The sequence below is a fragment of the Mixophyes fleayi genome, chromosome 1, assembly GCF_038048845.1.
Source record: "Mixophyes fleayi isolate aMixFle1 chromosome 1, aMixFle1.hap1, whole genome shotgun sequence".
Classification (NCBI taxonomy): Eukaryota; Metazoa; Chordata; class Amphibia; order Anura; family Limnodynastidae; genus Mixophyes; species Mixophyes fleayi.
The window spans coordinates 308,659,345-308,679,470 of NC_134402.1; the positions used below are offsets into that span (position 1 = coordinate 308,659,345).

Sequence of the window (20,126 nt, forward strand, 5' to 3'; positions counted from 1 at the left end):
TTTTTAAGATGAATAATTGAATTTATCTATCTTTCTAACATCTGTTGTACTAATTGGTAGTTAATATTAGTAATGATATTTATTTAATAATGCATAAATACATTTTTATAGTAAAATAAACAATGGTACTGGGGTCGGCCAACCCCTGAAACAATGACAAAAATTTAAATAGAATGAGGAGTCTTTGTAGATCTACAGTCACTGTTACAATGGTCGTAAGATGAGATACCAAACATGAGAAAAAGGGGCTCCAAGCCCTATAGTAGTCTTTGACCTTTTACAGCCCCATGAAAATCTTTGTTCCTACGTCCCTGGTGGTACGTGTCAAAGTAACATCCACATGAATGCCAGGACACAAGATTTCAGAGCAGAACATTGCCCAGAGCATCACACTGCCTCTGCCGGTTTGCCTTCTTCCCATAGTGCATTCTGGTGCCATCTCTTCCCCAGGTACAGAATGCACACTCACCCAGATGTCTACATGATGTAAAAGAAAACGTGATTTATCAGACCAGGTCACCTTCCTCCATTGTCCCATGGTCCAGTTCTGGCACTCACTTTTGGCGGTGGACAAGATTCAGTTGTGCAGCTCATATGCAGCAAGCTGCGATGTACTGTGTGTTCTGACATCTTTCTATTTAACTTTTTCAGCAATTTGAGCAACAGAAGCTCTTCTGTGGGATTGGACCAGACGGGCTAAACTTCGCTCACGCCTATAACCCTGTTGCAGTACACTGCTTGTCCATCCTCGGACCACTTTTATTAGGTATCAACCACTGGGAACACACCACAAGACCTGTAGTTTTGGAGATAATCTGACCCAGTCATCTAGCCACCACAATTTGACCCTTGTCAAAGTAGCTTAGATCCCTACGCTTGACCATTTTTCCTGCTTTCGAAACATCAACTTCAAAAGCTGACTGTTCACTTGTTGTCTAATGTATTATGTTATTCGCTTCACTTGTGCGTGTGTGCATATATATATATATATATATATATATATATATATATGTACACATGCACATATATTAATATATACATGTGTATGTATATATATATATATATATATATATATATATGTATATATATATATATATATATGTATATACATATACATACGCTAGTTTATGTTGTGAAAATAATTTTTTAATCCCTAATCGTTTTTTTTTATCACGGTTGCAGTATTTTTATTTTCCAGATTCACACCTTTAATGTTTATCAACTGATTCTGAACATCAGCCCATCTGTGGTGCTTTTTAGTTTCATGTATTCACTTGAAACCAGGTGGTTACTTGTTTCAGTTTAGAAATAGACCTACGTTATTTTTCCTGAAAGTAGTTTGCAAATTAGCAGCTGCAGCAGGTGTTCTTGTTTACTCACTCACTATCTATCTATCTATCTATCTATCTATCTATCTATCTATCTATCTATCTATCTATCTATCTATCTACCTATTTAATTAAAAAAAATTATATTACAGTTTTCATTATCTCATGATAATGAGATATATTTTACATTTTGTATATATGTTCATCTATAAATATTTGAAAATAATAATTTGAACTGAATATGTGTATGAATATTATCTATCTATCTATCTATCTATTTATCCTATATAAAAGATTATAGTTACACAGACTAATGTCATATAGTAGGAGTTGACTAATATGTCATATCTATCTATCTAATATCTATCTGTCTATCTATCTATCTATCTATCTATCTATCTAATAACTATCTATCTAGCTATCTATCGATCAAATAACTATTTATCTCATATCTATATCTATCTATCTATCTATCTATCTATCTATCCTATATAAAAGATTATAGTTACACAGACTAATGTCATAAAGCAGGACTTGACTAATATGTCATATCTATCTATTTATCTAATATCTAACTATCTATCTATCTATCTAGCTATCTATCTATCTTTCTAATAACTATCTATCTCACAACTATCTATCTATCTATCTATCTAATATCTATCTATCTCATATCTATCTATCTATCTATCTATCTATCTATTTATCTATATTTCTAATAACTATCTGTCTATCTAATAACTATCTACCTCATATCTATCTATCTATCTATCTATCTATCTATCTATCTATCTATCTATATATCTCATAACTATCTATCTATCTAATAGCTATCTATCTATCTACCTCATATATATCTATCTATCTATCTATCTATCTAATATCTATCTATCTCATATCTATCTATCTATCTATCTATCTATCTATCTATTTATCTATATTTCTAATAACTATCTGTCTATCTAATAACTATCTACCTCATATCTATCTATCTATCTATCTATCTATCTATCTATCTATCTATCTATCTATCTATCTATATATCTCATAACTATCTATCTATCTAATAGCTATCTATCTATCTACCTCATATATATCTATCTATCTATCTATCTATCTAATAACTATCTATCTCATAACTATCTATCTAATAACTATGTATCTATCTATCTATCTATCTATCTATCTAATAACTATCTATCTCATAACTATCTATCTATCTATCTATCTATCTATCTAAGCTATATAAAAAAAATATAGTCATACAGACTAATGTCATAAAGTAGGACATGACTAATATGTCATATCTATCTATCTAATATCTATCTCATATTTATCTATATATCTAATATCTAACTATCTATTTAATATCTATCTATCTATCTATTTATCCATCTGTCTATCTATCTATCTATCTATCTATCTATCTATCTATCTATCTATCTATCTCTCATATCTATCTATATATCTATCTAATAACTATCTATCTCATATCTATCTATCTAATAGCTATCTGTCTATCTATCTATCTACCTCATATCTATCTATCTATCTATCTATCTATCTATCTATCTATCTATCTATCTATCTATCTACCTATCTAATAACTATCTATGTCATAACTATCTATCTATATATCTATCTAAGCTATATAAAAAAAATATAGTCATACAGACTTATGTCATAACATAGGAGCTGACAAATATATTAAATCTATCTATCTATCTATCTATCTATCTATCTATCTATCTATCTATCTATCTAAGCTATATAAAAAGATATAGTCATACAGACTAATGTCATAAAGTAGGACTTGACTAATATGTCATATCTATCTATCTAATATCTATCTCATATTTATCTATATATCTAATATCTAACTATCTATTTCATATCTATCTATCTATCTATTTATCCATCTGTCTATCTATCTATCTATCTATCTATCTCATATCTATCTATATATCTATCTAATAACTATCTATCTCATAACTATCTATCTATCTAATAGCTATCTGTCTATCTATCTATCTACCTCATATCTATCTATCTATCTATCTACCTATCTAATAACTATCTATGTCATAACTATCTATCTATATATCTATCTATCTAAGCTATATAAAAAAAATATAGTCATACAGACTTATGTCATAACATAGGAGCTGACAAATATATCAAATCTATCTATCTATATAGCTCATAACTATCTATCTATCTAATAACTATCTATCTATCTACCTCATATCTATTTATCTATCTATCTATCTATCTATCTAATAACTATCTATCTCATAACTATCTATCTCCTATCTATCTATCTATCTATCTAAGCTATATAAAAAAATATAGTCATACAGACTAATGTCATAAAGTAGGACATGACTAATATGTCATATCTATCTATCTAATATCTATCTCATATTTATCTATATATCTAATATCTAACTATCTATTTCATATCTATCTATCTATCTATCTATCTATCTATCTATTTATCCATCTGTCTATCTATCTATCTATCTATCTATCTATCTATCTATCTATCTCATATCTATATATCTATCTAATAACTATCTATCTCATAACTATCTATCAACCTCATATCTATCTATCTATCTATCTATCTATCTATCTATCTATCTACTTATCTAATAACTATCTATGTCATAACTATCTATCTATCTATCTATCTATCTATCTATCTATCTATCTATCTATCTATCTAAGCTATATAAAAAGAATATAGTCATACAGACTTATGTCATAACATAGGAGCTGACAAATATATCAAATCTATCTATCTATCTATCTATCTATCTAAGCTATATAAAAAAATATAGTCATACAGTCTAATGTCATAAAGTAGGACTTGACTAATATGTCATATCTATCTATCTAATATCTATCTCATAATCATCTATATATCTAATATCTAACTATCTATCTATCTATCTCATATCTATCTATCTATCTATCTATCTATCTATCTATCTATCTATCTAATAACTATCTATCTATCTATCTATCTATCTATCTATCTATCTATCTAATAACTATCTATCTATCTAATATCTATCTATCTATCAAAGCTATTTAAAAAAATATAGTCATACAGACTAATGTCATAAAGTAGGAGTTGACAAATATATCAAATCTATCTATCTATCTATCTATCTATCTATCTATCTATCTATCTATCTATCTATCTATCTATCTATCTATCATCTATAGCTATATAAAAGATTATAGTTACACAGACTAACATATGGGTTGAGATATATATAGTTTTACATCTATATTTAGTATTATATTAATATATTACTATAATATTAATATTATATACAGGCATCTGGAGATAAGTAAATATGAAATGATGACATCATCATCAACATTTATTGATATAGCGCCAGCAGATTCCGTAGCGCTTTACAATTGGGATATTTATAGATAGACATATGTTAAATAGTTATGTGAAGTAATACACTTCTATTTAAACATTACATTTCTTGCCCAATTTAAAAAGAATCACAGGATAATAGGCTGGTCAGAAGTTACAATAGACACAAATATATGAGGTTTGAATGCAGTAACTTAAATCAATTGATACCCATCAATTGCTTAAACAAGGTGTCACCTTCTTTCCAACAGATCTCTGACTAGTGTTAAAATGCTATTCATCAATTATCCTCCAAAATTTTCAGTTAAATTAATGAGAGATATATTGCATTTATGAATCATTTAAGGTTTACTTATAGCTAATATTATAATTACTATGTAACTGCTTTCTTCAGTTGTTTGCTGTTTCACTTTTTCTACATATCCAGTTTTGCAAACATAAAATATAAAGAAATTTTTAAATATTGCTGAGGAGACCTGCGACAGTTGTGGATTTGTATACTGTCTTTCCAACATATACATCATCCTCTATAGGCTTCTCCACTGTGAATTCAGGGCAGTACACAATTAAACTTGAGTATTGAAGCTTTGCACAATATTAGCCCTTTAATTACAGCATTACCCTTTAATTACACAGTTTGATCAGTAGTGGTACCAAAAAGGATAATAAGGTGGAGTTGATTTTAACTAAACTGTTATACAGAAATGTTGTTGGCATCAAAGATGCACTGGGAAATATTAGCAGTTTCATTTCTTTCTGAGCTGAACCCATAAAGGTGACGTAAATCACCGAAAGCATTTATATATGCATCTATGAGGCATATTCAATTGTTAGAATATCCCGCCACGTAAAAACTACTACCGTTATTACGGTAATAGTAAGCTGGATTTCAGCTCGCGGCTCAGGGAGAAAACTACCGTAATAACGGTTTTTACCGCGAGATTTTCGGCATTTCCGCGGACAATTGAATATGCCCCTATGAGGCTGACCGCCATTAAATACTTGACATTCCATAAAGACCCCCATCAGAACCTGGGCTGGTTCAGTGCTCTTATTTCTCATGCCGAATGAAACATTTTAAACAGATGGGTAGCACTACCAAATTCTCCAGGTAGCTTTGTCTAGTCCAGTGGTTCTCTAATGTGTTCACTGGGAATCAGAATCCCTTAACCACCAAGCACTAGGTCTGTAAGTGTATTTAAAAAGATTAAATATAAAAGAATCCATGTGCTCTAAATACACTCATAATGCACAAAAGCTGTTTATTTTTCCTTTATAGCTTCATGTGTAGTTGTTTGTGCCACCCTCATTCCCTTTATGCTTTTAGCTTGTGTCTGCAAGACTATATTGAAAAAAAGCCTCATTAGTGGGAGACTGCTCACAGTTTCAGAGTCACTGGTTTAACCCAGAGAATAGAGATTCTAACAAATTCTTAGTTATAATAACACAAGATAATACAAGGTAAGAATAGATACCAGCATTTCCAAACAGACCAAGAGAAGTGGTACTGTGCAGTCGGTCAGTGGATTATTCTCTGATCCCATGAATGAAGTAGCTCTGAGCGGCCATTTTGTTTATTTGTAAATGTTGACATGATACCTGTGTTACAAAACACAATATTAACATATATTCACTGATTCCATTCCATACCAAGAGAATATTGATTATATGCACATATATGTGGAGTTAGCGTTTCCTGAACATTTATCTAAAGGTCTTAAACTTAATCAATTAACTGGTTCTAAACCATTTGAATAAAACAATTATCATTTGATCCCCTATGATTCTAATTTAGACAAAATACAAGTCCTAGAAGGCTAATTCTTCGTATGCAGCTGAGGTAATTCAATACGCCAAGAGGACTAACAAATAAAGTCATGTCTGGTAAATCATTAATGTAAGCCAGGTCTGCCTTTGTCAGTTTGGCTCTATTTTTGTGGAAGAGATATTGTTGATCAGCCTGGGTTACTGATCTATGTAACACTGGGGGCAGAATAGCGAGTTTAATCATCTATATCAATATCAATTCTCATTAATCTTTCCTAATAAGTATTTTAAGTAGCACTAAGATTAATTTATGAAGTGCATAAACTCCAGAGCTTTACTGCTTTTTTACTTGCACAAATGCATTGATTTCTCTGTGTAAAGTCAAACTGTTTTCTTTCTTATTTACACCAAGGATATACGCAGATTTTTACTCATTTTTACTTGTTATTACTAAACCATACAGACACTCCTAGTTTGTCTTGTATTTTTTTTTATTTTTTTTTGCTTTTGGTGAATAGAAACATTTTTTTTAGGTTTGGGGGCATAATTATTAGATTACAGATTGAGTTAAAATGGATTCAAAATAATGTGATTAATTTGCTTCACTGTCTGTCCCTTTTCCCCTTTTGCAAATAGAATGAATCTCTTTTGCATAACGCCAGCTGTGCACTGTACACAGAAACAACATTTTTAATTACACAGTTTTCATTTATTGTTGTAAGTGAATAAAAATATATAAAATCAATTTTTTTTTTACCGTAGATTCCTATGAGACAAATTAATGCTGATATAGGCTTAGCCAGAACTAAGGTATATGTTTGTCTTTCAAGATCCAATGGAGGAGCTGTGGGAAATTGTTTAGGTTTAGCCCAAAATTTCTGTACTTCGGCTTAATTCCACTAACTGAATCACAAGTGATCAAATTTGGTAACATGTGGCAAGTAAATGGTGTATAAAGGACCCTAGTTGGGGTACATTTATTAGTAGATTAATGGCAGATAGTGTATTATATCTCATTAAACACTTATATTTTTTATGTATTTGTGATGTGTCTGGTTCATGTTATATATAAAAAGAACACATTTTCACGATTTTGTCAAATTTGCTTTTCATGCACTTTTTATACCCAATTAACGTACCCATAAGTGTATTTAGATCTTTATCCCAAATATGTCCACTTTATATAATAAATAATGCAATTAATACAATTTATAAAATGTTATTTTTTACTGTTTTTTTAACTAGAGACCTTAAAAAAATCACAATACTTTCTTATTGTTATCACTTATAGTTTCTACATAAACTTGATGTGGCAGTAACTAACATAGTACCTACTGCTGGATCCAGTTTACCAGGGTCTGCTAGTCTTACTAGAGGTTGACTAGTATCTTCTTCTGATTTCGCATGCTTTAAAGTTATGGAGTAGATGTATTAAACTTTCTAAAAAGGAAAAGTAGCGGCGTTGCCCATAGCAACCAATCAGTTTCTAGTTATCATTTTCTAGAATGTACGTGTTAGCTAGTAGCTGATTGGTTGATATTGGAAGCACCTAATTTTTTTCTTTTAGAAGATTTGATAAATAATCTACCCTTGAATGTGGAAGCACCATGAAGACTGTGTGCAACAAATGGGGGAAGAATTGACAGTGGGGGTCCAGCAATGTGCAGCATTGTGTACACAGATTCTATCTTTAAATGACCTATTTAAGTATGTCTAAATGGTATTCAGGCACCTTTAATGTGTATATATACATAAAAATATTAGCATAGAAAATAAGTCAGATCAGATTGCCTAACTTCTATTAAATTATTGCTGGAAAAGACAAGAAATTCTACATACTACTCTTGAAAACATTACATTTTCACACTCATAATTTCATGCTTACTATGTTTATTTTATTTGTTCTGCTAGTTTATTTTACTAACCTAGAAATTATAACAGTACAAGATATTGCATTATGGTAGTCAGATTTTTTTACTGTTAGACAAAAGATATTGTAAATATACAGATTTATGAACCTGCTTGAATAGCAGTAAATTGCTAAATGAATTAATGCATCTGCATTTTGAAGTGAACAGATTAAAAATATAGATTCTCATTTCTTGCACATTGGCAGACCCATGTTACACTACAGGGTGGTCAAGCTTAAAATGCGCAGACAGATTTGGGAGGGGTGCTCATCTATATAGCTATACTTTAAATCTCCCTGTGAAAATAAAGCTGCTCAGTGCTTGCTACATGTAAATCAGGCAGTACACCCCTTGCATTCCAATATGGTTTGCATAGGTGCAATATTTCCACTGTTTAGGCTGATTTGCTAATCATCATCATCATCATCATTTATTTATATAGCGCCACTGATTCCACAGCGCTGTACAGAGAACTTATTCACATCAGTCCCTGCCCCATTGGAGCTTACAGTCTAAATTCCCTAACATACACACACAAAGAGAGAGACACTAGGGTCAATTTTTGATAGCAGCCAATTAACCTACTAGTATATTTTTGGAGTGTGGAGGAAACCGGAGCACCTGGAGGAAACCCACGCAAACACGGGGAGAACATACAAACTCCAAAGGGATAAGGCCATGGTCGGGAATTGAACTCATGACCCCAGCGCTGTGAGGCAGAAGTGCTAACCACTTAGCCACTGTGATAATAAATCTAAACGAGCTCCATAGTATAATGTTGTGGGTATAGTCAACTGCATATACAGGGTTTGATTTAAAAATAGGAGTAAATCCAACTACCGGGTTCTACATTTCCTCAGGAAAAAGCAATTTGTGCTGCAGAGGAGGACATGTAAAATACACAACCTGATTTAGATTCATGAAACGACACTAGCTCAACTCTAAAATCCTGTGCAAAAATAAGGTTTATTAATATCTGTATGCAGAACCAGTGCATGCAGTATTTTCCCAGCGTGCAAGGGAAAACACAGTGTTTCCATTTGCACCACTTGCAGTGTAACATGGTTGGCTCAGCTGAAAGTTTTGAGCACAGCTGTAGATCAGCCTGGCTATACGAGCAGACAATCCGTGTGAAATACAATAATGCACTTTCAGTTAGCACAATTGTAGCAGTAAATTAAGCTGCATAAACAATTTTCATTAGAACATTGAGAAGTTTCTTGCTGACAACACTGATCTGCACGTTCACATCTGGAATAGCACTGACGATTTTATTATGATGAGTCACATTAAATATTGGCCTAACATTTCAAATAAAAGTGCTCTACACCAAATCATCGACATTGAAGCCTCTTTCATTTGCTGCACTCTTGTGTAGTTTTGTTTGTTCTTGTTCCAGAATTATTTTGATGTAAACATTGACAGCAGAACCTTAAAGGATTATGCCAATCTAAGACAGAACTATATCTTATCACTGAAAATGTTGGGAAGGTGTTTGGTGAGACTGGTATTTCTTTACTTAATAAATATGCAGAAAGCGGCGCTGCCAGCTGTAAGTAAATGTACTGAAGGCAATTAATATATGTAGTGATATACTCATACTTGACAACTTTAAATATCCCCCTCTCAGACATACTGGAGGGGAGGTCAAGGGGCAAATGCAGGGTGAGCATAGCGCCACATATAATTTTGGCCACGCCCTATGGTGAGATGTCAAGGGGAACACACAGATGCACACAAAATGACACAATTTGCAGAGAATCACATAATTGAGGCCTCATTCTAGTGACGCATGTGGGATCTGGGAGACACCCCTGCTATCCGGAGGGTTCTGGAAGAGTGAGCAAGTATGGATATGCTATATACAATAGGCTCTAAGAAAAATAAAGATGTCAGTGAATATCAAGCTAATCCTATGATATCACAAACCCCTTTAAAACTCCCACTTTCTCTGAAGGAGACATTTTATTGTTCTTCTCTGCAAAAATGTCATAAAATGATTTACTAGTGCAGTAAGCTATAGCAACCAGTCAACAGTTGCATTTGCTGAATGATACTTTGCCTTGTTGACTGTACTGTGTGTGTTTACTCCTTTGTTAGTTAGTAACCCTACAGTTTATTCTTTTCAAATGTAATAATCTTTTATGAATGCAGAGTATAGAGTTTACTAATTTCTTGCTTTCTTGTTTTCCTTATTTGAAAAGCTTTGGGGCTAGATTTACTAAACTGCGGGTTTGAAAAAGTGGAGATGTTGCCTATAGCAACCAATCAGATTCTAGTTATCATTTATTTAGTACATTCTACAAAATAACAGCTAGTATCTGATTTGTTGCTATTGGCAACATCTCCACTTTTTCAAACCCGCAGTTTAGTAAATATACCCCTTGGTCTTGTGTGATGGATAATACTCAGATGCAAACAGACGTAATCGGATAAATACACTTTTATTAGAGAAAGCTTTAACCACATTTACTACAGGCATAACACTATTTTTTACATGGTAAAAAAGGGCGATGAGAACTTTATCCTGCCGTTATCACCGGTTCCAGACTTTTAGTCCTGCTTCGTCAGTAGCTGGACCTGATTGTGGAGAAGACAGAACAAGATAGATCTCACTTTACCTGGATAGAAGAAAAAGATTGGTTTATTAATATACTCTTACGGAATATGTCATGGGGACACGCAACAAATTACTAGTGGTCACACGTGTGCATGTATCTAGAGATGAAACTGATGCTGTTGTAACAGAAAAAAAAGCATTTCTAGTTTACAGACTCTAAATGGTAAATGAGGAAACAGGACTCCTGAATGGATTTAGTGTAGGATGCATTATACTGTAAGACAAATAAAAAATGTAATATAGTATGTATTATAGAGTTTGTATTTAGTGGTAGTGTAGTATGATTGCTTTTGGGGTATCATAACAGGAAACTATGGAATATGAGTGCAGTAGAAGGTTTTTATTTGGGATTTAGGGTACAAGGTTCATGAAGAGATGCTTCAATTACTCTTTAATACAATTAGTGTTTTGGGTATATATGGCACTCTCTTCTTTGTCTATGAAGCATTAAAGATAAATACATTTATTTTCATGTGTGAGAGGTTGAAGATGTATTAGATATAGAAATCAAAGAATTATCATTGTGAAAGAGAAATAAGGTTATTGTTAAGGAAAGAATGTTCAGAATATCAGCTGAAGTAGTTGATAACATTTCAAAGTTCCTGTTATATGATTCCAAGTTTGAATTGGACAGCCCATTGTATCCAATGAGGGAGATTGGGATTTTATGGGTAAAAGGAAAGTATTCCATTTCATGGGGAGAAAATTAATAGTGGAAATAAAGGTTTCAAAGATATAGGGCTGTGCTTTAAACACATCTGTATATGTCTGGGCCCCACGGTGGCACAGTGATCAGCATGTCTGCCTCACAGCAAGATCGATTCCAACCCGGACCCTATCTGTGTGCAGTTTGTATGTTCTCCTTTTGTTTGCGTGGGTTTCAACCAGGCTCTTTTGTTTCCTCCCACAAAACCAATCCAAAAACTTACTGTCAGGTTAATTGGCTTCTGACAAAATGGACGTGTGTGTGTGTGTGTGTGTGTGTGTGTGTTTTCTTTGGGAATTTAGATTGTAAGCTCCAATGGAGCAGGGACTGATGTGATTGATTACATATGCTCTTTGCAGTGCTGTGTAATATGTTTAGTGCTAAATAAACAACAATGATAAATAACTAATAAACAATAGGCCACCTGCAGAACAGAGTTTTCTTACCTTAAACAAAGTTACGGTGACACTATAGACCAGACTCAGGATGAACAAGGAAATGAATGTTGTTGAGATGGCCTTGGGGTTATCTATGCCCTCGTCTTCCACTATGCGGATTGTGAAGTTTGTGTGAGGGTAAGAACCTAAATGAGGAATACACACGTTACCCAAGGCTTAAGGATTCTACCACTTCACCTTCTGAATAAGGCCTGCTGCTCAGGACAAATCAGTATTCTGCAGACACATCTCACACACACAAGAAATCACTCTTTAGGTGACATTGATCATCATTACTTGTTTGGGTGTAGTTCATAAAATTATTACACTTGTAACTAAGATCTAAATATCCTTATAATTATAGTGCGTGTGTAGAGAAAGACATTATCCCCAACTATTCCATATCTGACTGTTGGAAAAATTTATATGATCAATATTATTCTTTTATCTTCATTACTGTTAGGTACCATACAAATGCAACAGCGATCAGATGTTGTTTAGAAAAAAACTAAAATATCTTGTTTTGACGTGGTGTATATTTCAGTTCCCCAAAAGGTGCTAAAAACAGAACTGTTGTACAACTAAGAAAGAACCACACCTATTTCCCCAAATATGTCATGTGCAGCTGCAGACAGTACAACATATTGCAGGCAAACCCACCTTTTTTTTATTACTTAGTAACCTGTTTATTATCACAATTCCCAGTATTGTGGAGAGTTTGTGGTACTGTGAATGAAGGGGCACTAAATTAATGGGAGCGCCACATTATAATACTGAATTGTCCAAAAGTGGCAGAAAAATAATTATTAAATTAAAAAATAATAATAAAATAAAGGATTTGAATGCACCTGTCATAATATTTTTATTGTATATTATGTAACACTACTAAAGTGATAAAGCTTAATGAGATGCCTAGTTCCCATTGCACACTGGCACAAGACAATTTTTTTCTGGATGTAATATCCTGATTTTCAAGTAGATATATTAGCCCCCTTATAGGTGGTAATCCCACTCTTCCTTTTTCCTCCTTCATTTTCTTACATGTTGTATTGTGTGTGAGTAGGTAACATTGTGACAATATCTTAGTGTTCATGTTTTATCAGTGGTTTGGTTTTTTAATTTTTGTATTTTACTTTTCTTGTTCATGTTTAAATGTCTTAGTAAAAAATGTAATTAAATTATTTTCTGAAATGTGAGCAGATATCATTTTTGGTTTTGGGGTGTGTTTTTTCAAAGACAAGGCACCCCCTTAATGCTCACATGATTTTCCCAAATTTTGCTTCAGTAAAGAACCATGTGACAGGACTAGTTTCTGTGTAAAGTATGATAGTGAAGGCAACTCATACTTTATTGAGAATCGCATCCTACAAATAGATTGTGTGATAATATGTTGTACTTGTCAATCTGTATTACATTAAAATTATTCTTAGCAGAATAAGTACTGTACTGCCACTACAACAGCAGTCAGTTAAAGGACTGTATTGGTGGGGTGTAAAGAATGAACCCTTGCATGACAGGAGCCTTTTTAATATATTTACAAGTATATATGTCTTTGTGGCTTTTTATATGTTCTGTATAATAAAATGAATGAAAAGGGTTTTATTATTTTAAACATGGACATATTGATGATGCCTTATCATTGTCACTCGCTTTTTGTTGGTTTTATTATTTTGCATTTCTTAATGATATTTATTTACCTTATTTTAGCTATGTCTTAAAATGTGCATTGAATTGGATGCGGTTTGTGACATTCATGTTGAGTACCTGTAGCAATTACATCAAACACATATACTTGCGTGCACCCACATACACATTCGCACACATACACACACACACAAGGATATTTAGAATATACAAATGATGCTAATATACGTATATACTCCTAGAAATAATAGCTGTGTAAATGGTGAGTTCTAAGGCCATCACTCAGTGTTCATTAGGAAATGCGTTTTTTTGGAAGGAATAATGTACATGCTATAAATTATGATGGAGTTTATAAGTCACTAAGGAGTTCCACTCAGCCTGCGGCCTTGTGCCTTTATATGGCCAAGGAGCTTATTTATGACCTATAATATTCTTATAATTTACACTAAGGGCAGGGGCTTGCCGACTCGGCAGCCTGTTAGTAACATTTTAAAGCAAGAAAAATGCAGGTAGCCAAGTCACCCAGTCCAAGGTAGCCCACTATGGGACCGGCCCAGGGGGCAGATGCCACCCTGTCCCCCAGGCTAGTCAGCCCCTGATTAGGGAGTACATTTTTCCATATATATAATAGTCAGAGCCGTAACTTAGAATTCTAGTGCCCGGGGCAAGAATGACAAATGCCCCCCCCCCCCCCCCCAGCCCTCAATTTTAACCAAATTAACCTAAAATATTCTTAAATTGCGCCCTGGGCGGTCGCCCCTGTCGCACAGCCCTAGTTATGGCCCTGATAATAGACCAGTATGAGGAAATAATGCATATTTAACATCTAAGTCTGCTGGAAAGATTGCATCTAGCATTTTCATTTCTTATAGTTTTCTGTGTGTTCACTCAAGTCACCACATTCCCTGGTCCATTTGTTCTTATACAGCCCTGTTTTAGTTAGTGGAAACTTTCGACTTGGAAAATGTATCTTCTCTGAATTATTCTGAAATACCAGGATAACAAGATCTCACTGAAATGTGTTTCTGTAACTTCTTCAAGGCACTTGTGATTGGAATAGAAGGATTAACTGTACTTTTAAATATTAGTTAAAGGGCAAGTCACAGTGGAAAATGTATTTTTTCAGTATCATGCTTGGGAATCCTGAACTGGATGTGAGCCAGATCCATAAAAGGATAAACAGTGGTTAGTTTGTATTCTGCATCACCATACACACGTTGAACTCTATTTTGGATGCCAGGAATAAAGCTTTGTTTAGAAGTATCATGTCTTTGACCACTTATACCCCATTCATACTGCACCAAAATCCCGGGTTTTTGCCGGGGCGAGCTCAAACGACCCGGGTCTTGGTGCAGTATGAATGGTACAAGTCAAAAATCCCGGGTCTAAAAACCCGGGTCTTCAACCCGGGATTTATCGAGGGGTAATTCCCGGGTCGGACCCGGGTTGCCTGCTCTATGAATGGTGCAACCCGGGTTTTTCAACCCGGGTTGCACAGAACACAAGCTGATTGGCTGTCTGCCTGTCTCTGGAGGATGATGTCATCGGTGGGAGCCCGTGGAAGATTCGAGAAGGAGTTTAGGAGAAATGGTGGATGGTGGAGTGCAGATCAAGCTGAAGCAGAATCGGAGTTTGTTGGAGAAAATTGCTTTTATTTCACTTAAAAAGTGTGTATCAAAAAACCAGTCACCTTTCAATGACATCACCATTTTTCAGCCAATGAAAACTGCTCTGGTGATGACTCCCACAAATTGCCAGGGCACAGACTTGTGCAGTATGAATGGGGTCAACCCGGGAAATTCCCGGGTCCGAGGTGCAGTATGAATGGTGTTTCTGAGCTGGGACGCTCCGAGCCCCAGTAAAAACCCGGCTTGAAAAACCCAGGATATTGCCGGGGCGGCAGTATGAAAGCGGTATTACATATGTGTATCACAAGACTGTACTAGTTAGTGAGTCTCTTTCTCTTCCATTTTTCTTTACAGAATTTATTGCAGCATCAAATATTTTACAAAACACAAGTCCCCACTTTTCCATCACAAGTAAACATTTGGGTGTAGTTGGGTTTTAGGGAAAGAGGAACATGGAGCACAAGCAGGTATAGACAAAAGGATGAGGGGGGGGGGGGAATTTGTCATTTAGGAAGGAAGATAATACATTTTTTTTTTCAAATCAGTTTATCAGAAGACTTCTGCAGCCATTTCTGTACTGTAGGATATAAAGGGAGGAAGAACTTGTGGTGAAAGGAAAGAAGGGACATTTTTAAGAACAAGACAGGGTGGAGTCAGACATGGTGACAGACACATTAACCACTGTTGGTTTACCAGAGTTTTTGTCAATGGATCTTTTGGTAAAATTCAACGGGATGGCTTCATGGCCCACGATGCATTCACAGTTAATATTATTTTCCCATGAGTCGGCAGGGATGGTAAGTATGCTGACTGTTGAATAATGCTGTCCTCCAGCATGAGGCTTGGATTCGGTGGTAACATAGCTACTTTGGGAGACATCCATACCATTTGTTCTCCAGTTCATATAGATGTCTTCTGGGTAGTGATTTATGGCAATACAGACTAGGGTGACCACCTCTTTCAGGGCCTCCTCCTCAGGAGATGGATGGGAGACTGCAACAATAGGTGGTGTATTCTTGGTGCCTGTATTATAAAATGAATCAAATAGAGGGAAAATATTATTATGGTAAATAGTAAAATATATCATTGGAACATGACAGTCATTGAGCTGGAATAGTTTTCTGGCCTATAGTGTGTAAACCAAATTAAGCAAGATATGTTCAGTACCGAACAGTTCACCAGAAAATTATTTGCTTTTCCCTTGACTGGGAAAGATTTTCGTGGTATCCCTAAAAACACTGCTATATTTTTATATATATATATATATATATATATATATATTTATATATATATACACACACATATATATATATATATATATATATATATATATATATATATATATATATATATATATACACATACATATATATATATATATATATATATATATATACACATACATATATATATATATATTAATTACAGGTTGCAAGCAAGAGTTTGCACCTTGTGACTGGCTCTCCTGCACAGGCCCTTTTCTGCGATTTAAAGGTGGTGAACTTTATTAAATTGGTAATTCTGTATAACCAGAAATAGCAGAGCCCCAGGAAAACCATATGCATGTAACAGCCCCCAGGGTTTTGGTGGTGGAGGGGCCTCTTTATTAAAATATTTTGCTAGTTGGTAATGTAGATGTAACAATGACAGTTGGTACATTCAGTTGGAACAATATTATGCTGTGCTGCCTCTTACCTTGTTCCTTCTTTATTCTCACAATGATCGGAGTGGGGAGCTGTACGTGACTGAATATGCAGGTAAATTCGTTATGTTTTACCCAGGCATCAGTGGGTGCAGTAAGTACACTGGTCACACTGTAAGTGCCATTCTGTTCCAGCAGAGGGTCTTCAGTTAGAACATTCAACGCGTTAGATGCTCCAGGATAGCTCCAGTTAAATGTATAGCCATTTGTGTCTTTAAGGTTGGAGGCCACACATCTGATGCGGGCAGTGTTATGGACATAGAGTTCCTCAACAGTGGGCCGCACCATGAACACATTGATTCCCAAACAGTTGAAGTTGTCTGTTGGATGAAAACAACAGATATTTTCACAATCATGTCAGCTGGAGAGAAATGTGATAGAGCGCTGACCAATGTGCAGAGGGGTGAGAGTGTGAATAGGTAAAACACAGGAGAGAAGCAGGAGGAGAAAGAGAAAGCAGGGAAGGAATACTTACATTTCAATTTCATTATTGAAAACTAGAGAACAGATATGGAAGTGTGGGTGTATCTGCAGCACAGTGTATACTTCCATAGGAGGTGTTATTACAAAACACGAAAAGACAGAAAATTTGTAGAGGAATAGGATCTACTACATGGAGCGCTCTTCCCCGCAGAACATCAATAGAAATAGTTTATATCTACTTTTTTCTCTCTGTTTAAAGATCTACGCTTGCTTTCCGCCAGATGTTTACTGACATCATTTTTGTGACATTTTTGTGGCCTAAAAACTTTGCAACAGTTTCTCAAAACATGTTGTATTATTGGTAAATAAATTGTAGGTGATCTATTTAAAAATAGTCGCACCAATCGCAAAAAGAGGGGAAAAATGGTGAATCTTCACCTAAAAGTATGTTTTGTGCAGCAGTCTTTGTATCTGTTTCTTGAGCTGAAGCTTTAATAATTGTACCAAAACCTATGTGTGCCTATATCAGGAAGCTACCTGAAGCAGCTGTCTCAGAGCAGAAAACTTAGAGAAATCAATTTAATAATATCAGTTATCTTGGTGCAAGTGTATAAATTAGGATAAGCAATACTGGCAGAGATGTAATAATGCATAAAAAATACAGTATTTGTCTTTTAAAATACCATGACTCATATACAAATATTTTTGGTAGTTTGACTATGTGGTGAGAAGGACGCCATGTAAATTGCAGATGCTGACAGCAGAACGGTAAGACACACCCCTGACCAATCTCTTGTCCATACCTGAGCATTTCCTGATTTTGCTCTCAGCTGATTTGCCTGTTCCTTTGTCTGTCACATGACATTTGACTTCAGCGCCAGTGTTCCACTTAGCCTGACTGATGCTCACTGTGGTGTACAGGACAAAAAAGTGATTTTTGGATTTTCCCAGTTCAAGACTATCTTGTTGGAGCATTATTTCCTCCTGGTCATTGATATACCATTTCACCGTGGCATCCTGGGAGGTTAGGTTATACACCTGGCAAGTCAGCTCTACTTGACCATTGGTGCTCTCAGGGCAGCTTCCTTGCAGGAGGTGTACGGTAGGGAACTCTGGTGGTGGAGGTTCGCCTGAGGGATAAATAAGCAAATTATTTGCTATTTGACAAATGCAAAATGCTATATAATATTCCCACATTCTTCACATTCATGTAAGTGTGTGTGTGTGTTTACGCCCTTTTCTATACTAGTTTACAGTCCACAGTGACCATGAAATACTCTCTTGGACAGAAGTAGTAGACCCCAACTATCTTATTTCCATCACATAGAAAAGGTAATATCAGTTTTATACTTTTCCCAGGACCCAGTGATACATTTGTCTTACCACAGCGCCACCAAAGGTCTATTTTTGGGATTACACTGATTTTGGGCTTTTTTTTTTTTTATTATATATTTTGCTATTGCCCTCCTAGTATCTTATCATTTGTAACATTTATTTTCTCGTTGCTAACATGGCAAGTGAAAGAAAAACCTTAAAGTGAGAGCTGGGCATTTACTGTATCTTAAGGGGTCAAGAATGGTTTTATTTTAAGCTTAAAAGACCCTTGTGAGTGACAATACTCAACAGAATACACTATTAATCTTCTTTGACAAGATATATGTATTAGATTAGAGTTTAGCATTTGAATTGTGACTCACATCTTTTGCGGGGAATAGTCTTCTGGATATTGCTGGAAAAGTGCTGGACATTGCACTGGTAAGTCTTATTGTCAAAGTCAGTATTATTGATAGTAACTATACTGACAAGGCTGTAACTGGAGGTCATTGATAATGGGCCTGAAGGAATATTCTTTACATTCTGTGGTATCTCCCCAGCAGTTGTCTTCCATGTCACTTCTATGGGTTCAGGGAAGTATTTGTATACCAGGCAGCCAATAGAAAACAAACTGCTATCTTTACTCCCAGCCGAGATAATGGGAAAGACTTCTGGGACAATCATGCTTTCTGCAAGAGATAAGAACATAAATTGGTGTCACATACCAATACTAGAAAATGTTTAAACGTGAGAAGAAGCCAATCAAACAATTCATGTGTTTTAATCACTTGACTGCAAATTCTCTGGAATTATTATTATTATTATTAATATTTATTTATAAGGCGCCACAAGGCATCCGCAGCGCCGTACAGACACAAACAAAATTACAATACAATGGGAGACAGCACAGTACAGTAAACACAGCAACTCAGTAAGCTCAATGCACAGCTAGAGAGGGCGGGGAAGGGGGAGGGAGGATCCGCAAACGACGGGGCCCAAGAAGGAGGGCGCGGAAGACAGGGAGACCCCCAGGGGGGAGGAGGGAGCGAGAGTGGACGTGGGGTGGAGGACCCTCGAGGAGGAGGGCTAAGTAGCTGGAGAGCAGAGTTAGAAGTGGTGGAAACAGGAGGAGAGATGGCCCTGCTCAGAGTAGCGTACAATCTAAGGGGAGAGGTGGACAGACAGAGAGACGCAGGGGAATGCTTAGTGTAGTTTCTCTACTGCAGTCTAAAGAGTTAGCATGTTTT

The 20,126-nt window shown here is 35.1% G+C and overlaps 1 long non-coding RNA gene and 1 gene segment (V, D, J or C); both read right to left on the reverse strand.

Annotated features, from left to right (window-relative positions):
* Nucleotides 1-10,833: 10,833 nt before the first annotated feature.
* Nucleotides 10,834-12,455, reverse strand: LOC142158052 (uncharacterized). Its single transcript, XR_012692716.1, has 2 exons — nucleotides 12,178-12,455; nucleotides 10,834-11,026 (listed from the first exon to the last, which is right to left on the reverse strand). It is a non-coding gene; the product is annotated as an uncharacterized LOC142158052 (long non-coding RNA).
* Nucleotides 12,456-15,781: 3,326 nt separating this feature from the next.
* Nucleotides 15,782-19,592, reverse strand: LOC142158036 (Ig mu chain C region-like). The segment is given in 4 exon segments: nucleotides 15,782-16,463; nucleotides 17,136-17,462; nucleotides 18,369-18,695; nucleotides 19,263-19,592. Coding segments are annotated over 4 exon segments (1,371 nt in total).
* Nucleotides 19,593-20,126: the final 534 nt, after the last annotated feature.